Below are 15,728 nucleotides of genomic sequence, written 5' to 3' on the forward strand. Positions count from 1 at the left end.
TGTTTTGTCGGGTTGTAAAAAAGGAAGTTTTTTTTCAATTTTTGTGGCCATGGAGTCGGCAAGCCATGACATGACCATGTGATCTTCAATCTTCCATGTTCGATGTTTAGGATCAATATTTTCTAGTGCAAATACTTTTTTCAAGAGTTGTTCATTTTTTTCTTCAGCACATATGTACATGAACACAAATTGAGAACATTAGAGTAAATTGTCACCATGTAGTTTGTGATTGGTGATGCACGAATAAACTTCATATGCTGTAGAACCAAACATCTGGTTCATACGTAAATTTTGAAGATAAAGAAGCATCTTTCATACCGTATCATGTCATTCTCAGGATTTTCATTGGAGAGAGGCATTGTCCGTCGTCAATACAAGATTTCCACTAGAAAACGAAACTGTTTGTTGCCAACACATAATTTTACTAGAGAGAGAGACCATGTTGTCGACATAGAATTTTCACTTGAAACTGTCTGTCGTCAACTTAGGATTTTCGAGAGAAGTTTTGGTCCCTGTTAGATGTAAGAACAACTGTGGCAGGGAAGTTTACGACCGGGAAGCACATGGATGTATGCGGTTGGGAAGCGAAAGAAAGTCTACAGGCTACCTAGCGGTTGCAGGGAGAGATACGACAGTCAGAGAGAGCAGAAGCCGAAGCTGAAGCTGGGGAGGGCCTGCATGCTGGCTGGTGCCTGTTGACATGATTTAGGCGGCTGAAAAAGAGATCTAGGGTTTGTCTCCTATCTTAGATACCATGTGGAATTTAGGAGGAAATTTCGTAGAAAGAAAAACTCTCATTATTTATTTATTTAATACAAACAAATAACAGTATATATACAACTCAAGCTAACCCTAATATAATAGGAGGAAAATTCAAACCATCATGATAAGAAGAAAAGAAATAAAACACAATAATGGATAATCAAGGAAGAATAATTTCTCCCTCAGCCGTAGCGGCTGATTCTTGGGTGGGCCCATATGATCCACGGATGCAGACATATCAATAGTAAAGCATATCCATCAAATGCATCTTATCTAGAAGAAAAGAAATTGTGCTCTTTTTTCAAAATGAAATTACCCACATTACAGTAATTTGAATTCTAAGCTTAAGCCATGGCGTCACTCAAGACTTCCATTTTAATGGATCAATCCTCATGCATAAGTTCATCACCTCCTACATTAATTAAATCTATCATAAGTCACCTCCATCAAGAATAATTCCTACGACATAAGATTAAATCTTTCAACTCCTTTTATCTCTATATAAGGAAGTCCAATAACCTTATAAATTAGAATTTATTCTTATAAAGTGAACATTCCTTCTTATTACATTTTGGTTCATTTTACTTAAAATTTAACTTAAATTGATTTTTAAGGCATAAATCTCTTTCACACCATTGACAATCCACTAATATAAGCCATTATCTTGAAAATAGTTTATGTTTTAACTTCTGAGAGAAATATGCATGAGTAATTAATATTACGAGTCACTTATAACTACTTATTTAAAGGGCTAAGAAGTTCTTATAATGTTCTTTTTAAGTAAAGCTAAACCTAACTTTGCTAGTATGCATATCTCAAGCTAGTTTACAAAGGAGTTATACTTCACATGAATTCATGCATACTAAATTACAATTATCAAATAATTCCTATTCAAATCACAGTTTTCCATTTAAACATAAACCATTTTCTTAAACATATTAAGTACAACATACTCTATAGCTTGTTTTTTTATGAGGATATGCACTCCAAAACTTAAAATACTGCCTCTAGCTTTAATTTTTTCTTTTGTTTGTACAATTAAAAGAGGAGTGAGATGTGATCTTTAATTCCTTTGATTAATATGAATTTTTTTAATCATTTACTTAAAGCTCTATATTAATTGAGGAAGAAGCTGGAGTTTAGGGTTTACCTAAATCAATCCAAGGAAAATGATGATGATTGAGGGCTTGTAAATCTACTCAAATTAACATTTCCTACCAACTTCCTTCTTTCTGCTCCTTTGCTCAACTTTCTCTTGCCATCATTCTCACTCGTGGATAGTCCTAGAAGTCAACAACCCTTTCCTGCAACCTAAGATCAATTAATTGCTCAACTATGTCTGTTAAAGTGAAAGAAATTGAGGGTGAGAGGCGAGGGAAGAATAATTCCAATTTTTTTCATTATAACCTATTTTTCTCTAATTCCCTTCTTCAGCAGTATCCCAGATTGAATTGACAGAGTTGGGATTACAAGCAGGATGGTTGCCACCAATATCATTCCATTGATTTGGATCGTTTTGGCGAAAGTAAAGGTTAAGGGGGTTCCATGCTCTTGTCCTAAAAGAAGAGATGACTTGACGTTGTTAGAAAAGTGGAGATGGAGACTAATTATAATGGCAACATTCCATGGCTGAAAGTAATAAAGCAATTCTATGACCTCAAGAAGTGAAGGCTCATAAGGAGAGATGCTTCTCATTTCTGGAAGGGGGTACAAAAATGTTTGGCTGAAGTCATTTCAAGTTCCCATAACTCAAAACTTAGAAGGGAATCCCTCATTGATAAGGTTAGAATAGAGATATTTATTAGAAGAAATGCTTCTAGTTTCTGGTGTATGTAATGTTCCAAACACTAGAAGGGGCTCACTGTCTGTTAAGGAAAGTGAAGGAAATATTAGATTTTGGATAGGTTACTTGATAGGAGAGGTGCTTTTTGCAATAACTTCTCTGACTTGTTTAGGCTTGCTGAAGACTCTTCAGTGGGCATTGGAGAATTGAGTTTTTGAACTGTTGCATATACTCTTGTCTGCCTGACGAGTAAATGCTAAACTGAAGCTTCAGGTGCTATGATTGTGCTTTAGGTATGGAAATGTTGCCAAGATTTGGAAATAGTCTTTTTGAGGGAATTTTTTAGTGAATTCCTTCAATTAAGTTCCCGAACAATGGTGGGCTTGATTCACTAATTATAAGTTCCTGAAGAATTATTGCGTTCTGATTTCTAAATTTTTTAACATTCTGGTCTAGTATTCTGTTTGCAGGCTCATATTTTGACAGGGTTTTTATTGATTTTTAATTTTTAAATTTGGCATCTCTAGCATTTCGTCTGATTGGTACCCATCATCTATTTTAGATCCAGAACTGCGGCACAAGCATCATAGTTTCCATAATTCCATTCTATTGTTATTTCTGTAATCCATTAATTCACAGTGCGCTGAATTCTATTTTTAACATATCACTTTGGCAATGGAAAAGAATCCTCAATTTAATTTGAAGTCAGAAGGATACATTATGCACCAAGGTCATGCGTGGTCATTGCTTTCGTACAGTACTTCCCTGAACGGTCTGTATTACATAAATGTGTATTTTGATATAATATCTTAAAACCTCTAAATAAAACGGAGTCTTATACATGGTGTTTTTATGTTGTGAGCTTAAGTGATTTTGAATTTGAAGTACACAATAAAAAGTGAATCTTTTGTAGGGATTTTCGTTACTTGTCAATTCTAGATTGTTTAATATATGTTCATGAATGGCCAAATCTTTGTGAGAATAATGAAACTCCCATTTGTTAAGCTCTTTCATGTAGTTGATGAAAATGAACTGTGTGATTTTTCATTTGAAGGTTCTCGCCTTCTAACAAACTTATGATCGTTCACTGTCACTGTTACCACTTAGATGAAATTATAATCTCAAGTGATGATTTCTATGTAAATATTGCTAATCTTTTCTAGTTTTTATTTTCTAAATTTTATTCTAATTGTCATTCGAATTCTAACGAGTTAATTTTGGATTATGCAGTGTGATGGAGAGTATATTGGATGGTATCCTGAAGCCTTGTCCACTATCCCTTCCTGAAGTATGTTATTCTATAGACCAATTTGGACAAAACTTTCAGGGAAAGAAGGGTTCTGAAAGAGTATCGTCTGAGGTTGTTCTAGCAAAGCAGAAAAAAAAGCATAAAACAGATCCATCAGCCTCTGGAAATTTAGATCCTAACGGAATGCTGAGGCAGCCTACTATAATTGATGCCCTAAATAAAGCAGCGTTGGCAAGTCAAGAAGGTTTGGATGAGGGTTCTCCAAGGTATCTTTCTCATGAGAAAACACAGCGGTGTGCTAGTCATTGCCCTGGCAATGCTGATGAAGTTGAGGTTGTAGATTTATCTGCAGAATCTAAATTCTTAGATGCTCAAAGATCTAAATTCAGACCTCTAAATGCTGATTCCTTGTCTCTACTATCTTACTCCGAGGTAGGGGCTTCTATATATAAATTCTTGGTATTTAAAAAGATTATTGTTGTTCAAGAGGATTTTATTATTGTTGAGGGAACTTCTGATGAGAGGCTTTCACAAAATTTCTCCGTTTAGTGTCTTCCGTATTGAACTTGTGTTGCAAATTTGCAGAAAAATAGATGCTGCTATAACAACCCGCATGCATGGTTGTTTCTCAATGTATTTCATTTACGCTTTCTGAATTTGTAGACTTGCTTAAGCCTTAAAAAAACTAAGTGAACTTGGTAAACCTTGTTTTGTCTTTGATAATGGGAGTCTTCATGCGGGTGTCGGTCAACTTTTTGATAGATTTGAAAATATGGTATATAAAAATAATTTTTTTTTAAATTTAATTTAAATATAATAAATATATAGTTTGGGTTTTGAAAGTAGTATGTTTTAATTTTTGAAAAATGAGACCAATTGGATCTCATTCGTCCAATAGTTTGCACAATAGTTTGCATAATCGTTTGCATAATCGTGCCCGATACCGCAAATACTACACCCTCTCGAAAGATAAGTGTAGATTTGTGACATCCGTTCTTCTAACCTCCATAATAGACCAAATCCTGCAAATTAAGAGATTTGTGACATCCGTTTGATCTGCTAACCATTTATTAACCTTTTATGTATGACCGACAAGTTCACCTATCTAATATAAAGATTATGTAGGGTTTATTTTACCTGGGTTTCAAGTTTCCTATAGAGGCAAGCCCCTATACAAGCCCCTATAGTTAATATAGTTAATTACACCTCAAATAACTAAAGTCACCTGAGGAAACTCTCGATAATGATCAGAGGTACTAGTCTTAAAGATTTCAAAGTTTAGTTTTTCACGGTAGGACGTGGAAAAGGCAAGTGGGAGTGGGTCAAATTGGAACAATTATTTCATTATTTCAGGAGTCCAAACAAAAGAAAAGGTAGGGGATGTCATAGATCCTGAGGAGAACCCTCAATGACTTCTCAAACTATCCTACTGTGTGGCTGCATTTTTAGAGATTATGTTATTCAATTGTTCAATTTTGCCAATTTTATTATTTGGGACTTGTATTTGCATAATACCCGATTATGCAAATAGCCCGCAGAGATAAGAGGGTTTACGTCGTGTCACGCGATAACCTCGGAACCTAAGGCGGGTTAGGACTTACGCTGCACAATATAGATGTACAGGAGCCTAATAAAGGAATGTGAGGATTTACGCCGCGCAAGGCGAATAACCGATAACCTCGGAACCTAAGGCGGGTTAGGACTTACGCTGCACAATATAGATGTACAGGAGCCTAAAAAAGGAATGTGAGGATTTACGTCGCGCTAGGCGAATTACCTCGAAGTCCTATGGGTTGTTATTATACTAGGAAGAGATAATGCTGAAGAAGATCCTCTTGCTGCTCGGTCTGAATTCCTCGCCGTGCTGCCCACAAAGTTGGCTCCAAGCTTCTGTCGTCGCGACAGCTCGAGGGTTTAAGTGTTTGAGATTGGTAGTTTATGTTTCACAGTTTTGGTGTCAATGTTTGGTTTTGTTTTGCATGCAGAATAAGCAAATTGCAAGTAAATAAAATGTACTTGAAATGTAAAATGCAGTAAAGTAAAATGCTGTAGATAAACTGTAAAAGCGTACCTGGGCATCTGCTATTGTTGCGTTATTAATATTGCGAGCATAGTATGATTTGCAGCAGATTTAAATAAACTTGCAAGAAAATTAAACAAGACGAGAAAACCCAACGCGAAAGTTAGAAAAATGAGTTATAAAAATCACAAGTAAAAGAAACCCTTAGCCACATGAAAGATCAAGACTGAGTATAAGACATTGGTAAAAGTGGGGGGCTCAGAGCTGGGCTGTGTACTTCCCGATCTCGAACAAGAGTTACCAGGCCTACAATCTACAGAAGACAGTCCTTAAACTCAATCTAAGTGACTAACCGTTGACCTTTATAAATTTTCATAAAAAATTTCTTTGATTTTTCATGCAAAAGTTGTTGTTTAAGTCTTTTTTATGCAGAGTTCTTTTTAACATACGAAAGAAATTTTTATTTTTATTTTTTTGTAAATATTTTGTAAAGTCGTATACTCCACAGGCTAGTCACTCTAATCGTGCTAGAACTACTGACAACCTAAGAGTGTCGGGGGCAACGATCCCACCAAGAGTCGGCGAATAGTATCTTGGATTCTTTTCTCTCTCTTATTGAAGATCCTTGAGGTAGGAGATACTATTCTAATAATCTAACCTCGTATCTCTCGTTTAAGCGCACATAAGCAATGTCGTCATCGCCCTCGCCACTTAGACCCTGGACTTATCCTAATCTGATGATCCATATATGGCGTTAAGAAATTACCCCAATTGCTTGGAGGATTTGAGTGTAATATTTAAGCTCAAATCCCAATGCACTGGGTTTCATTGTAGGTTAAGTCATTGAGGGAATTTCACTGTTGATTTAATTAAGGAAGCATGAACTACGTCTCGGTGCATCCTGATGTCTAGTGTCTTGATCAATTTGTGAATCAGGGTCAAGTGCAAAGTTTAGTTATTTATTCGAAAATTAAGTGGATGAATGCTCACCTAGGGTGTGTTCCTAAAGTCTTGGGAGGTTACACTACAGAGATTAAGTGGATGGGCTCTCACTTAGGATATGCTCTTAAAGTCTAGGAAACCTACACTGAGGATTAGGTCGATGGGCTCTCACCTAGGGTATGCTCCTAAAATCTAGGAAGATTATACTGAGGATTAGGTGAATGTACTCTCACCTAGGGTGTGCTCCTAAAATCTAGGAAGCCTACACTGAGGGTTAGGTGGATGAACTATCACCTAGGGTGTGTGCTTAAGCTCTAGGAAGCCTACACTAAGGACTAGGTAAATGGGCTCTCACCTAGGGTGTGCTCCTAAAACTCTAGGAAACCTACTCTTTAACTTATGTTTAAGGTGATTTAAGGTTTCTATATCTTCCAATTAATTAAATCATCAATCCCCATCTTTATGACTTAACCATTATTCAGAAATAAAATAATATAGACCCGTAAAGAAGCATTCAAGCCCTGGAATAACGGTCATCTCGAGCCTCGTAGTATTTCCTTTCGAGTGCTCGAAACATGAAATTAACAAATGAGTATTTAAGATCAATAAGTAAATGGTCGTTGAGACTTCACAATATTGCATTTAAGTACTTGAAACATAAACCAACTACAAAGCATTTAAAACCAACAAGTAAATGATCATTGAAACCTTACAATATTTGCATTTAGGTACTTGAAACATAAAACCAGAACTAAACACTTAAAATTAGCAATAACATATAATTGAAATATTGTTTATATTTCTCCAAAATCTGTAAGAATGTATTCATGTGGAGAGGATTTCATTTCAAATTTATGTAAACAATTTGATAGCTATGATAGCTGGAAGAATATACCTGTCCTTACTTTACTGCGACACAGCAGGGACACAACAAGGAATGAAAAGGAATGGGAAAGAGAGGTAGCTGGTCGCTGGCGAGGAGGCCAACAGCTTCAGTCGAGTGAGGAAGATCATCGGGCGCTTCTCCTGCGTGCGTGAGGAAGAGAGAGGTCGAATCGAGTTAGGTGCCGCGTGAGAGGTGGACGATGGCCTCAATGGGAGCTTCCGAACAGAGAGTTCGCAGGCTTCGGTTCGTGAATGAGTGGAGGCCGAAACTGTCAGACGAGGAAGGAGGTGACAGAGGGCTTCTGGTCACACGGACGAAAGGACTGGGGAACTTCTGTCCCGCGAGAGAGGGTAGGAGGCGAGAGGGATTTTCAGACAAGTGGTAGAGGCGCAGCAGATGCTTCGATCGGGGGCTGTGATCGAGTCGCAGAGAGGAGCGGGTGAGGCGAGTGAGGGTCTTCGACACGAGAAGGAGTAGATCGCGCGAGGGGAAGGCGAGGCAGTTGAAGGTCTTGGTGCAGAGGCAAGCAGTGAAGATGAACCGAGAGGGGAGGAAGAAGGCGGGCTCTAGAGAAAGGCGAGAGTTTCGAGCGGGAGGGACGAAGCGAGCGAATCCGATGCTTCTCCGTGAAGACGGATCGGGAGAGAAGGAGAGCCATGGGCTTCGGTGACAGAGGGGAGATTCGGCTAGGGATTCGTCGTTGGGAGGAGAAGAATCGCGAGCAGCCGGAAGGAGCTAGATCGAGCGTGAGAGTGATGAGTTGAATCTAGAGCCCCGAGCCTCGTCATGGGGAAGAGTATATCAAAATTTCAGAGAGACGTTATGCGAGACTTTTGGCTGGGGATTGAATGAATTTCCAACAGGGGAGGAGTTTTATTTGACATATAATAATTCCTAATTAAATTTCATTAAGGCTGATTAAATGATTCATTTGAAACTTGGCCTGTGTTAAGCCTGAGTCTGGCCCGAATCAAACCCGAGTTGAACCTGCGTTGAGTCCGGGCCCGCGTGTGTAACCTTAGCAATATGGGTGTTTTTCCTAGCTAAAGATGACGTTCTGGATGCGTCGACGCGGTCTGTTTCGTCATCCGGGGTCGTCCGGACGAGTTCACCGAAGGGCGAGTCGATTCAAGTCAAAGTCGTGTGTGGTGCAGTGAGTGCGTGAATTGCGGCGTTCACGAGTAATCGAGTCACAAAGGGTTCACCTAAGACTGTTTGATCCTATAGGAACTCATTTTTGACCCCTCTACATGTTGGTCCTTAGCCCTTGCAACTAGAAGTTGAGTGCTTGGAACCACTCATGCGAGTTCTTCACAAAAATGAGTCAAGAAGTGGTTTGAAGTTCTACGGGAGGTGAACTCCATTACTAGTCTGCTAAGATGGTCAACAAGAACTCCTAAGGCTAGATTTTGGGTCATGGGAGTAAGAAACTAAGACCTCACTAAAAATGAGGTCAACAACGGATTCCTTATCCATTGAGTGATTACTTTTCCTTTTGTATTAATATAAAAGATTTATTTTTGATTTCACTCAAATAAAATTCTAAACCTGAATTACCCTTGATTCATTTCAATATATTAATATTAAAAATTCATTTTTGATTGCATTCAAACAAAATTATAATTTTAAATTACCCTTGATTAGGACCATTAATGCGCCGAGCCTGAGCGAGCTTAGCGCTTAATTGTGTTTTGTTCGTTCTAATTTTTTCTGTTTTTGAAATAGTTTTGTGTTCTAAATGATTAGTGAATAACATGTTAGGTTCGAATTTGTATGTTCCAATTCATGTTAGGCTCGAATTTAACTTAAATGATTTCAAAGCTGATAAAATTCAACTTTATTAATACAACATAAAACATCATTTTAAAAATGTTATAATAAATCTTTTTTATTTCATTATTTAATTAATTCGAGCAAAATGGTGAACTCAATCAAACTAAGATTTATTCGTGTTTGGTTTCCTTTTTTAAATTGAGCTAAAAAAATTATTTATGTTCATCTTGCTTGTATGACTAATGAATCAAATATGTGTTATTTAGCAAACCGAACATAAGTTGTTCGAGAATGATGAGCTTTTGGGATAGCCCTACCTATGGTTTATTTCAACTCTCGATCACTGCGAACATTTTTGATGTCACGAAAACCATGGAAATTGTCAGTGTTGGAGAATTTTAAGTCTTTGTTTCGAACAATGTTGATTTTGGGATAATTTTTGTGTTGGAGAACTGGAAACAAGGATAATAACACATATGGGAGAAGCAAAACGCCTTGATATCATTGTTAGCGATAGTCGCGGAATGTTATGGGTGCGGGTGAAGTGGTAATGGAGTTGTAAAATTATCTTGGATATGAAAGAGTTAAAGCCTTTGATTGTTATCAATGTTTGCTACGAGAGAGTTGTGTGTGTGAGAGAAATAAAAGTGTAGCTGCGGCCTGCAGGAATTTTTTTAGTGCAGAAGTTCAAACCCTGTTTCTGATGGATATAGCTTCTAGAAGAATCACATGCAGAGGTAGCAATCGTGGTTTTGGTAGGTGACTTTTGGTTTAAGACATGCTAAAGCCCTTCTTTGTCATCGACTTTATTTGCATGAGAATACGAGCATGGGAGAAGTTGAAGAGAAAAAAAATTAATTAATTGTTTTGACGTTGCCAAGCTCCCACTTTACTGGTTTTGATGTGTAAACTGTAAGAGTAGTTATTAGAAGCCATAGAATCATAGCATATTATCACATTTCGGATTTACATCCTTGTGCTGAATGGTCCATTTTTGTTATAGTAACTCGCTATAGTGTATGAACAAATTGCTGTATGATAACAAATTGAATTTTTTTGGAGGCGTTCTGCTCATTAAATTCTTGAAAGAATTATTTTATTTCATTTGATTTAGTTGAATTTTTCCTTGTTGAATGGTTGTTGTGCATTTAGGTTGCTTTGCTTTTACTGATTTTGGTTTTCTATCATCTTATGCACAATTGAGGCCCGGTTTTGCTCTTTTTTTCACCTAATAAGTCTCATTTCCATTGCTGCAGTGTAAACATGATTGTTGTGCTGATCCTGCAGCTGAGGTAATTCTTTCCTCTTTCTATATTTGTAGATATACTCGTTTTACCCATGCAATACAAAATGAAAATTCACTTGACTGATTAATTCCCGTCTTATTTCTTAAAATTTCTTTATAGCTCCCTCTTCATTTGTACCTACTGCGAGAACTTCGCCGCAAACTGAATGACTTTAGTTCTCCGATCAAGCAATGCTTTACTGCATGTCCAGATAAGGCATCACCTGGCATGAGCAGGATGGCAAGTATTGATTTTCTTATCAAGATAAAGTCAGCCATTGGCAGTCTAAGAAAACATCTGGATAATGCAATTTCTATTCTTAGAGATGGTAAATCTGCCATTCAAAATCATTTTTTTTTATTTATAACATTCATAATTTTGTGACTAATTTTATTTAGTAGGTCCTGAAAATTGCCAGAATCATTGGAAATCTCAATCTTGTTCTGCTGGAATCCCAGAGTTGTCTAATCTGATGATGTCAGAATCTTCTGTTGCCAGTTCTGTATTTAGAGAAGTACTTCGCTGTTACAGCTTGGTATTTGTTTGACGGACCATTCATTAACCTATTTTTTTATGTGTAGTAAAAATAGATCACTCCCCAAATTAACATTAAATTAAGAGCACTTCACCATGAAAATTATTGATGACATCTTATGTTTTGATAGTGATTATTAGATTCTTATCTTTGAAGATATTATTTCTAATACATAGGTATTTTATTAGTCGATAATTTAGTTTCATGAAGTATTGAGCTGATTAATTTGAAATAAGTTTATTATTCATTATTTAAAATTGATGTGCTGAGGTCACGGTTCAAATCACGTATTCAACTGTAAAGTTACGGTTAAAGTTGTGGGTCTCTTTGAAGTTCCTGCGTTGGTGGGAGATTGGTGAACTGGCACAACTTTTGTGTATTGACTTTTTTATTAACTAAAGGAACTTATATTTCTTGAAATACATAGATAATCACACAAAAGAAATACTCCACTTTGCTTTTCATTGCGACACTCATGTAGAAGCAATTTTAGTTTATGTTTATTTGGGAGTTTATTAATCCATGAATAATTAAAGTTTTTTCAACTCCAATGCGATCCGTGCATTCATCTTATTCCCATCTTTTTTGTGACAGCAGATTTTATCCATTGGCGAACTATACCATGGGGAAAATTTGCGAATTCTCAAGGACTTGCTTGAAGTTTTCCAGCCAACTGAAGCACTGCAAGATTTCTTTTCAGGGCTTCAACAACATCCAGCGCCTGGAAGCATAGATTACATGTATTGTGGCGTGTACTCATTTCTTGAGGGCATCCTTGAAAAATGTAACATTATTGCGACTTGCATCTATTTTTTTGGTTCCTTTCTTTTATATGTTTTAGAAGAGTTTAAAAGGTGTAATTTTCTACAGCATTCTTCTTGTCATTTTTGCTGGCATCAGAAGTGGTTGCTGCTCTTCAATCACTAGTTAATTCAATGGCGGTTTTGATAAAGTCTCAGGAGACAAAGGGGAAGAACATCAATATGGGATGCTCCCAGAATATACTTGACTTTCTAAGAAAAAGGCTTTCCATTTCTGCCCACAAGCTATTAGCATATGATTGGAGTAGTAAGGATAGTGAGACTGAATGGAAGGGCAATGTAAGAGTGATTAAATTTCCTAGCCATCATAGGCATGGTAATATACATACTTTTTTAATCAATTTTTTTGGGTAATGTCAGGGGGATTTTTTGCAAAAGATATTGAAGATATATCTGACAAATTCAGAGTCTACCTCCGAATTGCTAGATGAGCTGGCATGCTCAATTTTGCCACAGGTATATGCATAATAATCTCATCATGCAAGCCAATGACTTGGTCTAGCTTCCTTCAATTATTTTGTTCTTTGCATTTTGAGTTAAATTCTAGATATTGTGAAAAAAAAATAGCTCAATAGGCCATGTCAGCATTTCCTTCTTTTTTGTCCAATGAAATCTTTCCATGTGGATTCTGTAAAAAAAAAGAAAAAAACAGAAAAATGGCAAGATTTGTTGCCACATTTATTACTTACTTTTGAATTAAGATACTAATATACGTCCTTTCAGCAGTTGTCTCTTTTTTGAAGTTTTGAATGATTTTAGTAAGCTGATGTAGACATTGTCAGTTTACATCACATTATGTAGAAAACCTGGTTCAAGTTGTGATTGTCCTGTTCAAGGATCAAGATGAATTCTCCAGATCCAAGATAAACTTGCTAGGCTTAAGATGAATTCGCCAAGTCTATGTTGAACTCACTTATCGTCAAAATTTGTTTAGCACGTAGGCAACCTTTTTTAGCCATGTTAGTGACTTTCCTCAACTATGTCATCAACTTTAGTAAATAAGCCGATTGTCTTGGTCTCTCAAGGCTATGGTCTAAGATTTTTAATAACTAATATTAATTAGGCTATGTGCCTCATGCATTTTATGACAAGCAACTATTGGGATTTGCTATGTTTTTTTTCATTTAATTATTGTTGCTCTATATATAGCCTTTCTTGTGCCACCAAATCCCAACCTAAGCCGAGGTTATAGTAGAGTTCAAAAGGAGGCACTTTCAATACCAATACTCATTTCAGTGAAATCTAGAAAATTAAAATTTTTTTTATCTCTATTTTCATGTTCTTTTTTTTAGGTTTATTAGCAAGGTTTTAATAATATCTACGAACAGATTTAGATTTAACATTCTCAAATGTCTGATGAAAATGAATTTATGCTAAAAACATGAAGGAAAGTACTTCGAGAAGAAAAAAACATGCCAGAGAAACTTCAGTCAATATGGAGTTTAGATTTCGCCATCAACCTAAAACTATCATAAATGGAGGAAATCATCTATGGAATGAATCAAGGAATTTTGGAGCAGATTCCTTACGCTACTCCTACATTTGAAATGCCTGAACAATCTTCTAATTCTGCGATCCATAAGTGACACTTCAGTGTGTGAGCATTACTCTCCAACCCTAAAAATGATAAGAATAGCTATCCCAATAATGATGAAGATTGAATTTTCTAATCTCGTAGAGTAGAGATGATTTGAGAAGAGGAAGTTGCAACTGACCAATGTGCTCTCAAAGGAGATTGCAAATGCGAAGCCTCCTATAAAATTTAAATCCATTATTTTTGCTTACGGGGGAAAGACAGACCTTGCTGATCATATCATCTTTGTCGCATCTCGACTATTTTTCTTTGCTTGATATTGATCAGGCTTTGAAATGCAGATTGTTTTTTATTATTTTCAGGGAGTTGTCTCTCTAATAGTTCTCTTCCTGACTGTTGGGATTGATTATTTTGTTCGCCGAATTTTGATTGTGTTTATCATCATTTTCTATATCATTCTCCATAAGAAAAATGTGAATTTTATAATCTAAAATTAAATTGTTGGTACTGTATGCTAATCAATTATCACTTACTAGAAGTCTTAGTAAAAATATCCTTACTCGTAACTGAGTGTAGTTAATTATAGGGGCTTGCACCCATAAAAAATTATATTGATTCATAAATTTTTTTTTGCAGAATAAAAGTGAAACCAATGGGTAATGTCCAATTTGGTAATTCGGTCCTTTTATTTTGAAAAGTTTGACTCTGAAGAAGCATGAAAAGTCCTTCGAAAGAGTTGGGATTTTTTTTTAATTTATAGATTTTTGTTATCTTTGTTGGGGAAGATTTTTCTTTTTATCTTTTGCTTGTCTTATATGCTATGATAGCATAATTTCCTTCTTTTATCATACATTTGGAAATTTGAGGAAATCTACAAGGTGGTCATCAACATGTCACAAACCTAACCATCTGTTGTCATGACCCGACCTGAGGCTTGGAGTTAACCAAGATGAGAGCGGACGGTCGGACGGTGGAAATCAATTATCTGTTATTCTAATTTTATTACTAATAATTTAGTATTTAAATAATACATGAAAGAGCCACTAAAGGAAGCAATTAAAATTAACAAGTAAAAATTATACATTTTTTGTTGTTCTCGTCTTCTGTATACATCTATTTCTCTTTTATACATCTTTTTTAAATATTTAAAATCTAGAAATAATATGTAAACAACATATTGAGTTATCCAAAAAATAATCCAGGAGTAATCACACTACTAAACTATAGTAATCCAAAGAAAAGAGTACTATGCATCATTGACATTTTCTAATGGACAAACACTAATACTCTGTATTTATTTTAACTTTACTTTTACTTTATACTTACACACACATTTGTCTCTTTGAGGATCACCGTCAACAAACCTAATGCACTCTTGACCAATATTATCTCGTCGGCTCCCCTTGGCGCATCAGTTAGTGATCTACACATCTTAATTGTCCAGGGTGGAAAGACCCTTACCTGCCCATGATCGATATTATCCCGTCGAGACAACGGTTAGTAACGTATACATTGCAATTATCTGGGGAGGTAAGTTTCAGTCTACTCGCCTCTGACCAATATTATCTCGTCGACACATCAGTTAGTGATCTAACAATCACAATTATCCGGGGCGATAGAAAAACTCTACGCACGCAGGTACACAAACATCTCCTGCCTATACCATTACGGGATGAAATTCTCTTTTGAACATGCACATGCAAACATTCACATATAAGCGATTTCATTCTTTATACATACATTATTCTGAGACATATTTATGCATCTACTAACATGCATATTAATTATGCTATAAAGCTATTCATCAGACAGATCTTTCATATCATTCATATATCAATCTCATGCATATCTCTTATTTAAATCTATCTTCAAATATTTTTTACTTATATCATGTATATCTTTCCTATAGGTCTATTATACATGTCTATCTAAATATCATTCATCTCATGCATATCTTCAATGCATGCACATTTTTTCAATTACGCTTAACTTGCATATCTGTCCTATCAATATGAATGATTCGATTAAACTAGGGCATACATGAAGTCAAATAGACAATCTGAAATTAAAAAAAAATACTGAAATTTAGAAATGTAATTACTCACCTCAGTTTTAATGCTAAACTTTTAATCTTTGA

The 15,728-nt window shown here is 36.0% G+C and overlaps 1 protein-coding gene across 10 annotated transcripts in view; it reads left to right on the forward strand.

The window, feature by feature from the left end:
* LOC110039170 (Fanconi anemia group D2 protein homolog) overlaps positions 1 to 15,728 on the forward strand; it is a 92,429-nt gene that overhangs the window by 54,463 nt on the left and 22,238 nt on the right. For 7 of the 10 annotated variants that reach the window (XM_020744138.1, XM_020744137.1, XM_020744140.1 and 4 more), the window contains exons 17-23: positions 3,776 to 4,226; positions 10,672 to 10,707; positions 10,822 to 11,029; positions 11,100 to 11,236; positions 11,834 to 12,020; positions 12,107 to 12,336; positions 12,418 to 12,513. In XM_020744138.1, coding sequence (XP_020599797.1) covers positions 3,776 to 4,226; positions 10,672 to 10,707; positions 10,822 to 11,029; positions 11,100 to 11,236; positions 11,834 to 12,020; positions 12,107 to 12,336; positions 12,418 to 12,513 — 1,345 coding nt within the window. Of the gene's footprint in view, positions 1 to 3,775; positions 4,227 to 10,671; positions 10,708 to 10,821; positions 11,030 to 11,099; positions 11,237 to 11,830; positions 12,021 to 12,106; positions 12,337 to 12,417; positions 12,514 to 15,728 lie in introns of all 10 variants that reach the window. The other 3 variants (XM_020744144.1, XM_020744145.1, XM_020744143.1) reach the window with 3 other exon arrangements.

This window comes from Phalaenopsis equestris, unplaced genomic scaffold (genome assembly GCF_001263595.1).
Source record: "Phalaenopsis equestris unplaced genomic scaffold, ASM126359v1 Scaffold235604, whole genome shotgun sequence".
In the NCBI taxonomy this organism is placed as follows: Eukaryota; Viridiplantae; Streptophyta; class Magnoliopsida; order Asparagales; family Orchidaceae; genus Phalaenopsis; species Phalaenopsis equestris.